General features: G+C 42.0%; 1 protein-coding gene across 1 annotated transcript; it reads left to right on the forward strand.

The window, feature by feature from the left end:
* Window positions 1–1,026: 1,026 nt before the first annotated feature.
* Window positions 1,027–11,430, forward strand: LOC115378273 (interferon-induced protein with tetratricopeptide repeats 1-like). Its single transcript, XM_030078462.1, has 10 exons — window positions 1,027–1,124; window positions 1,596–1,772; window positions 2,527–2,716; window positions 3,712–3,903; window positions 4,910–5,137; window positions 5,737–5,875; window positions 6,486–6,609; window positions 7,066–7,207; window positions 7,354–7,401; window positions 11,086–11,430. Exons 1-10 carry the CDS (start codon window positions 1,027–1,029, stop codon window positions 11,293–11,295), a joined length of 1,548 nt encoding a protein of 515 aa, XP_029934322.1. The 3' UTR covers window positions 11,296–11,430.
* Window positions 11,431–13,070: the final 1,640 nt, after the last annotated feature.

Here is a 13,070-nt window from a genome sequence, read left to right on the forward strand (position 1 = left end):
CTACAGGGACAACTGAACACATTTTTCCATAGAATTTGGACCCAGGGAATCCATTAAAATGATTATTATAAAGATTTAGGCACATTTTGACTCCATTTCAGGACAAAAACTACAAAAAATGAGGCGAAAATCATCAGATGACATCTATATTTCTCTGTTTACTAAATATTTTGGGTAGTTTTTCTTGCCAATTATTTTTTCTCAATCCTTGAAGGGTGCACTTTAGGATTCTGCCAGGGAGCAGCAGGCTGAACTAATGTCCCATGGGGTTTATTTTGAACCCTTTCTGACACATATCCTAACCAAACCCCAAATAGAAAAAAAGAGAATAGCATAACTTTTGAAACGCTCACCATAAAGAGACAAATGAACACAGTTTTCCATACAAGTTTGACCAAAGGAATGTATTAAAATGGTTATTAGAAAGATTCAAGCACATCTTGACCCCATTTCTGGACAAAAATCACACAAAAACAACAGGCGGACTGATGGTCCAGCGGCTATGCGCAGTATTTTGATGGAATCGTGCACTTTACGATACAAGCATGACATTTGGCACACTGTTAGAGCATGCCCTAAGGATTATTTTGGGCTATAGGGCCACCGCAGATTTGTCCCGGGGTAACTGTGGCAACCATTTTTCAAAATGGCTGCCACCTGCTGTGATTTTACCTGTAACTCAGGTTCTAGACCACCTAGGGTCTTGATCCTGGTGGCGAATCCTACATTTTCAAGGATGAGGAATACAGCGGTACTATTTACAACATGCAAGCAACTACCTAACTACATATCTCTCGCATTCAGTTAATTAAATAATAGTAAAAACCATCAAAATATGTCTTTCGGTAGAGTATACTGAACATGATTTCTAAGATGTTGACAGATATGCCATGAAATGCATGTGTGTTATGGCAATGGCCAAAGTGGAACTATACAGCAGTACAGAGACAGGATACCATTTAGCCTAAAGGCATATTTCATAAAGCCAAAGAGGAAGGAAAGTGTGACAACACAAAGTTACGTATGATGACACAGTCCACCACTGCAACAAAGGGCAGGGCGCTGAAGCTGCCTTGGCACATCTGCATCTTCCACAACACCTTTTTGCAGCCACAGCGGAGGAGGTGGCCACATGCCAGGCTTGCTTCTGGTCGTGTGGTCCAGTCAACTTCCCATCCACCTGACAGAATCAGAATCAACCTTGTTGTCACATGACACATTTTACAGGTGTAAAAAAGTGGGTTAAATTATTCATTCATTTATTCATTCACCCGCCTGTGTCCTTCCTCTTCCATCCTCAGTCATCTGGGGAGGGAGTTCAGGGTCTGCAACCACGGCCTACAACAAGATTAATAATTGTTAATTATTAATTAGATATACATACAGTATATCCTGTGTGTGTGTGTGTGTGTGTGTGTGGGTGTGTTGGTACACACTGGGCAGTGGGCTCTGCCCTGTCTCCTTCTCCGAGGAGTGCTTTTAATTTGGAAATGACAGATTTGAACTTGTCAAAGTAATTTTTCCTCGTTTCATCCAATTTTTCACACATTTTTTTCACACTCCTCTGTCTCTCTCTCTGCCTGTCTGTCTCTCAGTGAGGCAGACAGGTCCCTGCTGTCCAGGCTGGGGCTCTTGCAGAGTCGTTTCTGCTGGTCTCTGCAGGACGGCGTCGACGTGGACCGGCTCGCCTGCCGCCTGCAGGAGCAGCTGGAGGGTCCGGCCGAGCGGGACGGCGTGGAGCAGCACCACCGCGGCCTGCTGGCCTACGTCAGGTACTGCACCCGCTCACACACACACACGCACACACACACACACACACACACACACACACACACACACACACACACACACACACACACACACACACACACACTCAGCACCTGCCTCTCTGTTGTGTCTGCAAACCCTTGTGAAAATGTCACATGTGAAATTTACCTTTCCACATGTAAAAACGTAAACTAGAAATGTTCACATGACTGGCCACACAGAGTCATGTGGAATCGACGTTTTCACATGTGATCGGCTTCTGAGCTCAAATTCCCCCCAAACCACATGAAGTCACATGTGAAACTGACATCTTCACATCACTTCCACACTTTCACATGGGACTGGATTCCTCTCATGTGGACTCTAATTTTCACATGTGAAATAAATCACATGTGGTGTTGGACCACATATAAGAAAAACACCATGAAGATCACATGTGAAAAAAAGAAATCACATGTGTTCCAAACCACATGTGTAAAGTAGTCTTGCTACGTGGATTCCCTGCTGACACTTCATCAGTAAACATGCAGGCGTGTCATTTTTGACCCACTTCTGGAAACACGGGGTCGTAATGCTGAACATCTGTTTTCTTAAAGTGATAAATGGAAACGTGGTTTTAAAAAAATCCTGCAGTGTTGTCTTGGACCAGCAGGGGGCGACGGTGTTTCCTCCGCTGCCTCCTGCCGCTCTTCCTGTTTTACGCTGAGAAGACATCGCCCTCTTCCTGATGGCATCGGCCATCTTGCCCTGTCTCCTCAGGTACCTGCAGGACAGACCGGAGGAGGCGGTGCTTCTCCTCAACCAATCAGAGGAGAGAACCAGGGAGCGTTTTGGGGAGGAGAGCGAGCGGCGGCTCATCGTGACGTACGGAGACCTGGCCTGGCTGAGCTACCACACCGGAGACTACACACTCTGTGAGGCATACTGCGGCAGGGTGGAGGACATACTGGTACACACACACACACACACACACACACACACACACACACACACACACACTGTGAGACATTAAGTTCATGGTTTCCAACCTGAGATGAAACAGGATTCCTGCCGTCAGTGAGGATCTGTTGGAGGCCCAGTTCAGCCAGGAAAAGAAACAAGGGATGAAAAAGTGAAATTATGAAAAAATTATGAGTTAAAAAGTCAAAACTATGAGATAAAGACTCGTTATCACGAGTTAACGAGTCATAGTTATGGTATAAAAAGTTAAAAGGATGGGTTCAAAGGTCAGACCTCTGAGATGAACTGCACATGTCGTCAGAGGCCTGTCCTGATCTTCCAGCTGTTTCTCTGGAACCACCACACCGACCAGATGTTTCCAGATGTTTCCAGCTGCTGGTCATTGGCTCTCCAGCAGAGCTGCTTCTGGTTTCAAATCGTTCCTCGGCTGCGTTCCAGATCAGGGTTTCCGTCTGCTCTGAAGTTTGTTCCTGTCAGCTGATCAGAAGCTGCTGATGTCACTGGGAGGCTTTCTCAGCGTTCACAAGATTATGGATTCATATCCTATTATTTTGACTTTTTATCCCTTATTTTTTCTTTTAGTGGTGGAACTCTGGGAACCATCGTCTCTGAGGCTCTTCCTGCCTGAAGGTTTCAGACCTGGTCAGGACCAGGATGATGAGCCAGGCTCTAAATCAGGGGTGTCAAACTCGTGTCATGGAGGGCCAAGAGGCTGCAGGTTTTCATTCCAACCAACAACTCCACCAGGTGATTTCACTGATCACCCTACCTCCAAACAGAGAGGCGGGACTAATCAGTGAAGTCACCTGGTGGAGTTGTTGGTTGGAATGAAAACCTGCAGCCTCTTGGCCCTTCATGGCACGAGTTTGACACCCCTGCTCTAAATCCTGCGTCATACCTCACATCGATTTCAAAGGAGAGCTCGGGTCTCTGGGTCTAAAAGTTCTGTCTCTCTCTCTCCCTCCCTTCTTCTTCTCTTTCCAGTTAAAGAACCCTACCGGTTCTCCTTCGGTTCTCCTCCCAGAGGTGTATGCAGAGAAAGCCTGGACCTTCCTCAAGGTGTCGGTGCATTACTACCCCAGAGCCATCGAATGTTACCGCAAAGCCGTGGAGCTGCAGCCTGACAACAGCGAGTGGAACAGTGGCTACGCTGTCGCCCTCTACCGCAACGAACGGGTACATCAACTCAGACTGGGCCCCGGGGCCCCCAGGGGTCCTTAAGAACATGAAGAATAATTTAATTTTGCTGTAATTTAAATGCTGGGCTTTTGCCCACCAACAGAGGAATTCTCACATCTGTACACTTCACCTCTGGACGTCCAGTGGTTCAGTTCCTATGGGTTGCATTTCCTGTTAGCTTAGCATAAAGACTTGATGTCTATGGGAGTCGTTAGCTTGGCTCTGTCAAAGTGACACAATAAACCTCCCAGCAGCTCTGAAGCTGTCTGATTCACACAGTGACAGTCATGAGGACCTGAAAGACACGACTTGGGATTTACAGACCAAAGTAGACAGGTTGGAGGTTTGAGGAGAAGTTAGTTAGTGGTTGATCTTCCTCCACCTTCAGTGGCGTGAGGATCACTGCGACAGATGGGAGGAGGAATGTGTTCAGAGGTTACAGCGCCACCATCTGACTGCTCCTCACACCACTCCATTTAAAAAATATCCCAAGAGGTGTATTTCAGACCCATAAGATCCACCGTGTAAATCAGACAGCTTCAGAGCTGCTGGAAGGTTTATTTTTTCACTTTCACTTTCACTTTTGGGCTAACAACTCTCATAGACTTCAAGTCTTTATGCTAAGCTAACAGGAAATGCAACCCATAGGAACTGAACCACTGGACGTACAGAGGAAGAAACATCTGGCCTCAGTCTGGGGACGTTGGGAAAAGGGGATTTTGACCAAAACCAAATGAATATTCCTTTAAAGCTTCTGTAAGTAACCTTTGAGAGCGGGTGGACTTTTGTCAAACATTTGCTCTCAAAACAGAATATTCCTTCTAACTGCTCTGGTGTTGAACGTGGACAAACAGATTCAAAGTGGTGAGATTAAAGTGTAATCTTAAAATAACCCCTGGTGCACTTCCAACTTGAATAATGTAAATAAAGTCATGGGTGTTGAAGTGTAGATGTGTGGTCCAGCTGGTTCTCCACAGTTAGCCGACTGCACTCTGGTTTGCAGAGGAATCTACCGGCCCCTCTGAGCGAGGAGGACTCTCCAGCCGTCAGGCAGCTTCGCCGAGCCCTGGAGCTCAGCCCCAACAACGGATCTCTGCTGGCGCTGCTGGCTCTGAGGCTGTGGGCCCTCCAGCAGCACCAGGAGGCTGAGGAGCTGGTGCAGCAAGCGCTGGAGCTGGGGCCTGACGGCACCGTGGTCACGCGCTACATCATCATGTTCTTCTGCCAACAGGTAGCTGCCAGCCGTCTGCCTCATCCTGCTTTTACTGATGTACCTGAGACACCATCCACCACTTTCTGACAATATCTATCCCGTGACAGCTGCTGTAACTAGGAGAATTGTTTAAATGGTGGGTTTAAAGGAATTAAAGGGATGATGAACCCAGTTTAAAAAAAAAAAAAAATAGCTGTAAAGGTGCACTCCAACATTTTAGGCAAAATCCCCTTTTCCTGACTTCCCCAGACTGAGACCAGATGCTGGACACCATCTTCTCCTCTGGACATCCAGTGGTTCAGTTCCTATGGGTAGCATTTCCTGTAAACTTAGCATAAAGACTTGAACTTTATGGGACCCAAAAGCGGACCCATAGGAACTGAACCACTGGACGTCCAGAGGAGAAGATGGTGTCCAACACCTGGTCCCAGTCTGAGGATGTCGGAAAGGGGCTAAAAAGGTTGAAGTATTCCTTTAAACCTTCTGTAAGTAACTGTTGAGAGCAGCTGCAGTGGAGAGACGGTTGGTGCTCTGAATCTGATGTGAGGACCACCTGGAACAAAACTCAGGAACGGTCCTTCAACATGTGAAGAAGACTGAACGTGTCCCTGTTGCAGGACGACATGAACCGCTCCATCGAGCTGCTGAAGCGAGCGCTGCACAACAACAAGGAGTCGGCCTTCATCCACCAGCAGCTGGCCTTCTTCTACAAGGACAAGAAGGTCGCTCTGTTCAAGAAGACCTACTACAACGAGGGTACACACACACACACACACACACACACAGTAGGGACATGTGTCAACAAACACAACACTGGTCACCTGCTCACCCGGGGATTTTCAACGTGAGGTCTGGGGGCCCCGAGGGGTCCTTGATGCTTCCACACCAATTTAAACACAACAAATCTGATCTGGCATCCTGATCTGACCTTTAAATATATCACAAACCTTCACCAATCTTTAAACAGCCTCTCTCAGCCACCTGTCCCTTCAAAATAAAAGTGTGTTTCTTTCCCAAACTGAGATCCAGTTGGTTTGCACCACTGATGATGAATGATGCTTCCCTGCACCAAACTTCCTATTTCAACAGGAAAAACATCAAATCAAGAAAGTACGAGTCCATTTCATGGGATCTTTAAAAATACAGGAACATTAGTTGAATAGTTAAGAATTTAAAAAAAGGAAAATTACTAGAAAATTAACAACAACAGCAAAAAATAAACAAATTAACCAACAAATAACCACAAAAATATCCAGAGGTGAATGTGTACGCATGTGTCGTACGTATCATGCTGCACTGTGGTACTGCAGTACCGCATCATGCTGCACTGTGGTACTGTAGTATAATGTACTGTGTACTCCCACAGAGATGCAGTACTGGAGGCGTCTGATGATCGAGCACCTGGAGGAGGCCGTCCGCCTGAGGCCCTCCTTCCTCATGGCCCGGGCCGAGCTGGCCATGATGTACGCCGAGGAGCAGCAGAGAAGCAGGTACCCTCTCCACGTCCCGGGCCCCTGGGTCGGCCTCGCAAGGCCCCAGGCCCCTGGGTTGGCCTCGCAAGGCCCCAGGCCCCTGGGTCGGCCCTAACGAGGCCCCGGGGCCCCCCGGGGGCCGGGGCCTCTGACATGAAAAGACATTTTTTGGTTTGTGTTGATTTTTGAATTGTCCAGGTGTCAGGGCTTGCCAAATCAAACATCATCTACCAATAATCAATAATCAGTAATCAATTATCAATTATCAATTATCAATAATCAATAATCGATAATCCCTGCGACATGGTTTTGTCTCCTGGTGATGTCCAGTGAGTCGATCTTTTTCACAGCAGCCATTTTGAAATGAAATAGCAGGGTAAACACAGACAGAGCAGCTGAACCTCCTGGAGGCCCTCAGTGTGTGTGTGTGTGTGTGTGTGTGTGTGTGTGTGTGTGTGTCATCTGTGTGTCCAGAGCTAAGGAGCTGTTCCAGGAGACCTTGATGATGTCATCAGAGAGGGACAAGTACATCCGTCAGTTTGTCCACCTGCGCTTCGCTCAGTTCCACCACTACCACACCAGAGAGGAAGCCACGGCCATCCAGTACTACACCAAGGTGTGTGTGTGTGTGTGTGTGTGTGTGTGTGTATGTGTGTGTGTGTGTGTGTGTGTGTGTGTGTGTGCGTGTGTGTGTGTGCGTGTGTGTGTTGATACATTAAGAATGTGAATGCAGAAGCAGTTCCTGTGTTTTCTGTTCCACAGGGTCTGCAGGCAACCGTGACCACGATGGAGGGAAAGAAGTGTGCGGAGGTTAGTACACATGTTAATCTAATCTAATCTGATGCCATCTAATCTAATTTAATCTGATCTAATCTAATCTACTCTAACCTAATCTTCTGCTTGTTGCGGTGCTGTGGTCGTAGGTTGTGGTCGTGGTTACAAATACTCCATTCACTGTATTCTTATTTCGATTAGATCAGATCAGATTAGATTAGATTAGATTAGATTAGATTAGATTACATTATTTGCTGTACTCTGTCAGTATTTCCTGCTGCAGTGGAGGTGTTTCTCTGTGTCTTTGTTTAAAATAAAATACTGCATCGATGCTGAGTCAAGTCTCAGCTAATCTAGTGTAACTCAGTGTAATCTAACGTAATCTCAGCCAATCTAGTCAAATCTAATCTGATTTGATCTAATCTCATCTAATCTATGCTATTCCATTCTAGGCCAGTCTAATCTAATCTAGACCAATATAATCTGTTGTAATCTGATCTAATCTAATCTAATCTAATTTTATCTAATCTAATATAATCTTCTTTTTTTTTATACTTTATTTGTAGCCATCGTTTGCTTTACATCTTTTTACATAGTTCTCTTGTCAATCAGTGATGACATATATATATATACATTTTTTTTAATATGTGAATAAGTGAAGCACCCTGTGCCTGTTACAATACAAAACATAGTTAATGAGTAGGTCTAATAAGAATAATAACATCAAATTTAAACAAACATCCATCTTCACCATACATTTCATTACAACTCAACAAAGATCTTGTATTTCCCTAGACCTTTGCTAAAAGAGTGTATGGGAAGTAATTGACCTTTCTCAAGCCTACAGATAGACAACAAAAGCAAAAAGTGTAGACAGAAAGAAATTAAAAAAAAGGAGAGAAAAAAAAGAAAAGGACAGCAGCAACAACAACAATAACAACAAAAACAACAACAACAACAACAACGAGTAAACAGACAAATAAGTAAATGAGTAGAGTACCAGTAGACACCAGTGGAAGCTACCACCATCTTCATATCTTCCTAAGTCCTGGTACAAGTAATACAAAACAAACAACAAATGAAAATCCATAAGAGAAGAAAGAAAAAAGAAAAAAAAAAGAAAAAAAAAAAAAACTGTTAAAGTGCCCTTAGTGCCCCCTAAACTCCAATGGCTGTTAGCAGTTCCCTGTATTTTCACCTTTGTAGTAATAATTTGACCATTTAGACCATCTTTTTTCAAATAGTTTCAAATTTCCCCTCATTTTATATGTTAGGTATTCCATCTGATGTATTTGTTGCACCATTTCTCTCCATTTGTTTATCTCAGGGCTTGTTTTTTGAAGCCAATTCCTTGTTATTTGTTTCAGTGCTGTTAGCCGCAAAATCCGTAACAGATATTTATCGTTCATATTTTTACTTGTATCTATGGACTTACCCAACAGCACAAAGTCTGTATTCAGAACTATTTTATAATGTAGAATGGTATTAATTTCCCTCTGTATGTTATTCCAAAATACTTGTAGGGTTGGACAAAACCAGAATACATGACTAAAATTGGCACTTAGTTCACCACACTCCCTCCAACATTTTGGTAGTATTTTACAGTTGTATTTAGCTTGTTGCACTGGTGTAATAAAATAACGGGACTGCACTTTCCATGCGTACTCTCTCCAATAAGGGGATACTGTAGATGTGTGTACATTTTGATTCATTTCTTTCCAATTATCCCCTGATATATCTATCTTAAGTTCTTCCTCCCAATACCATTAAGTCCTGGCTCATTTCACAGATTTTCTTCATTGTATTCCAAACCTCCAGAGTATTTTTAATTTGCAAGTTATCAGTTACTTTTATTCTTCGTTCATTTCCTATACAAAATGGTAATGTTTTCATTGAGATTCCACCTGTATTAATTTCTATTGACCTCCATCTTGCCTCAGATTTATCATTTAACCAGGTGCGAATAATTTGTATTTGTGCTGCATAAAAATAATATTTCAAATTTGGTAAAGCGAGTCCCCCCTTTTCTTTACTCAACTTAAGCACTTTTATTTTTACTCTTGGTTTTTTATCGTCCCATATAAATCGGCTTATCAATCTATCCCAATTTTTAAAGGCATTTACGGTTATGTATAACGGTAGTGTCTGAAAAAGAAATAGGAAACGAGGTAGAATATTCATTCTAATTGCCTCTATCCTTCTTCCCAATGATAAAAGGGTTGTTCTCCATCTTAAAAAATCCTGTTTGATTTGTTTTTCCAAACAGTTATAGTTCAACTCATAAAGATACTTTACTAAGTTTTTTGGTATTACAATTCCAAGATATTTAATTCTGTCTTTATCCCATTGCCAAAGGTATTCATCTTTTAATTCTTGACTAACAGGGCCACCTATTACCATCGCTTCACACTTCTGTGTATTCAATTTGTATCCTGAAGCCAAACTATATTTATTAATGATTTGCATTAGCGCAGGTAAAGATTTTTCAAGGTTTGTGATATATAAAACAACATCGTCTGCATACAAGGATAGTTTGTGACAGTGATCTGCTATTTTTACACCATTGATTTCGTTTGTTGTCCTAATCTGTGCTGCCAGAGGTTCAATACAAATAGCAAAAATTAACGGAGACAGTGGGTCCCCTTGTCTCGTGCCCCTTTGTAACTCAAAACTATTTGACAGGGTTCCATTTGTTCTAATTTGTGCTCTTGATGTTTTATACATTACTTTAAGCCATTTGACAAAGGTGTCATGGAAACCAAATTTGGTACAAGTTTCAAAAATAAAGGGCCACGACACCCTGTCGAAGGCTTTCTCGGCATCCAAGGTAAGAATCATTGTTTGAATATCTGTTTTTGTTGAATAATCTATAACGTTCAAAGTTCGTCTTACATTGTCATATAAATATCTTTTTGAAATGAACCCTGTTTGGTCTGAATCTATTATATGCGGAATGATTTTTGACAATCTTTCAGCTAAGATGCTGCTTAAGAGTTTCTGGTCGACATTCAATAAAGTTATCGGTCTGTAAGAACCACAGTCAGAGGGATCCTTGCCCTCTTTATGTATAATTGTAATTATAGAGTTACACCAGGTGTTTGGCCACTTACTATGATCTAGTGCCCAATTAAATGTCCTCTGTAAAATTAGCAATAGTTCCTTTTCAAATTCCTTGTAAAACTCACATGTAAAACCGTCACTTCCTGGGCATTTAGCATTTTTTGATTTCTTTATTGCCAGCCTAATTTCGTCCAGTGTAACTGGTGAAATTAAATTTGTATTTTGTTCCTCTGTTACTTGTGGTAGTTTTATTTCATCTAGATATTCCTTAATTCTATTTTGGGTAAATAAGTTTCAGAAGTGTACAAGTGTTTATAATATTTAGCAAATTCTTGTGCTATTTCTTGTTTACCTTTCACCAGTACATCTTGTGTTTTAATGGTGGCAATGTTTGTTTTTGTCTGCTAATCTAATATAATCTAATCTAATCAGATATAATCTAATTTAATCTAATCTAGTCAAATAGGATGTGATCTAATCTGTTCCATTCTAACGTAATCTAGCTTGATCTACTCTAATGTAACCTAATGAGATCTACTCTAGTCTAACCTAGTCTAATCTAATCTGGTCTAATCCAGTCTAGTCTAATCCAGTCTAATCCAGTCTAGTCTAGTCTAATCCCCAGTGGCCTGAGCCTCCAGCTTCTTTTGTCTCCTGCAGAAGCTGAGGCAGATGGCAGAGCGGCGTCTGGCCCGGCGGCGTCACGACGGCGAGGCACTCGCCCTGTTGGATCTGGTCTGCCGCACCGAGGCCGAGGGCGAGGGCGAGGGCGAGGGTGAGGGCGGGGCCGCCGGACGCCCGGAGAGAGAGAGCCACGACGCCCCGCGACGCACGACCCATAGTGCCGCTCTGCTGACACATGACCCATGATGCCGCTCTGCTGCCTTGATCAAACGCCTCGTCAAGCTCTTGTTATCACATTGTTTTATTTTGAAAAACTCAGCCTCGGTGCCTGGCAGGCTCAGATTATAATCCCGAGTGTTCCAGAAACTTCTTCTCTCTAATCTGAGGTTTTTGTTTTTAACTTTTTAAAACTTGATGGAGCGCTTTCCCTCTAATTAATTAATAATGTATTTGTGTATTTTTACATGTTTGTGCAACTTTCTTGCCCGATTTCTGGGTCTTTCTCTTTTTTTTAACTTTATAGATATTCCATTCATTTCTTGTGACATTTTCTTATTTATTTGCTTAGGTTATCTTATATTTAGGTTAAATCTACTTTATTCAAAACAATAACAACAACAACAGAAAATCCCATGGATATGTGAAATCTAACAAAACATTTTTGATTAATTTCTTTATGACCAATTTAAAACATTTTTTATATATATCTGTGAATTTTTATTACTTCAGTTCTTTCAGTATTAAGTAATCATTCTCAATTCCAAATAATTAAATTGATTAATTAATTAATTACACGATCATAAAAGTTAATAATACTTAAATACTTTACTTAAAAGTAAAAAAAGAGAAATAAATAAATAATAAAAAAAATTCTGTCATGTCTCTCTCAGTAAGCATAAATGCAAAAATAAAATAATAATTAAAAAAAAAAAAAAAACAGATGTACATCTTATACTCAGCCGCATGTACAGAAGTGTGTGAAAATCATTTGTGTGTCTTGTCATCAGTACCCTGCCGATCAATTATCAATATTCTGTTTGATCAGAGCACTGTGTTGGGTTATAATCACAGCTGGTTGGTTTGTCTTGGAATAAAAATGTAATGTGATCATATTTCCGGTGTGTTTCCTGTCTTGCTGCTCTGCGCTCGCCTTAAATGGAAGAACATAAATAAATAAATAGACACGGTGTCCTTCCTGTCGGCCGCTAAAGCAGCTGCTGTGTCTTTTCTGTGTATTTTATTATAATCTATTTTACTTGGTAGGCTATTTCATTTCATTTATTTAATATTTTATTCTATTTTATATTTATATTGTGTTATATAAATATAAATATATATATATATATACACACACACACACACACACACACATACATATATATATATATATATATATATATACATACATATATATACACACACACACACACACACACACACATATATATATATATATATGTGTGTGTGTGTGTGTGTGTGCAGTGTGGCTAGAAGCATATTCTGACAAGGTTAAGGTTAGGGTTAGGTTTAGGGACACGGTAGGACGTTTCGCGGAGGTAGGACGATTTGACAGAACACCGGCCCAAGCAAGGGTTAGGGTTAGTAACTAACGGAAGTGCGCGATTTGGGACACAGCGGACAGAATGGTTGCCAAGTAACACAGACGCTAAGATTGCTTTTTCATCTAGCGCCATCATCATGTCACATCAGGCTATTTGGGCTCGTTAATGTTGAATTGGATATTTCCATTAATAGCACAATTGTTAAAATTGTGTTCAATTATGTTTGGACTCCTCTTTGCAGGGACGGTGGCGAGCGTTTCGAGCCAAGTGCGTTTTAGCGGAGCCGTATGCCTATAATGTCGGTTTTAACAATAACAATAATAATAATAGAAGTATACAGTTAATTTACCATACATCGGCGCTGTCACACTGTGTCGCTTTGGGTGGAGATAAAAGGCAGGTGGATCAGGAGGCAGCAGGGAGAGGTAGGCTGTTTCTCCAGGGAGGCCACCGGACACA

This window comes from Myripristis murdjan, chromosome 19 (assembly GCF_902150065.1).
Source record: "Myripristis murdjan chromosome 19, fMyrMur1.1, whole genome shotgun sequence".
NCBI lineage: Eukaryota > Metazoa > Chordata > Actinopteri > Holocentriformes > Holocentridae > Myripristis > Myripristis murdjan.

Bases quoted from the DNA above. Each gene is read 5' to 3' on its own strand.
- LOC115378273 (XM_030078462.1), top strand. From the start codon at position 1,027: ATGACACAGTCCACCACTGCAACAAAGGGCAGGGCGCTGAAGCTGCCT. The intron at 5,138-5,736 runs GTAGCTGCCAGC...TCCCTGTTGCAG, and splicing joins TCATGTTCTTCTGCCAACAG to GACGACATGAACCGCTCCAT. The intron at 6,610-7,065 runs GTACCCTCTCCA...CTGTGTGTCCAG, and splicing joins GAGGAGCAGCAGAGAAGCAG to AGCTAAGGAGCTGTTCCAGG.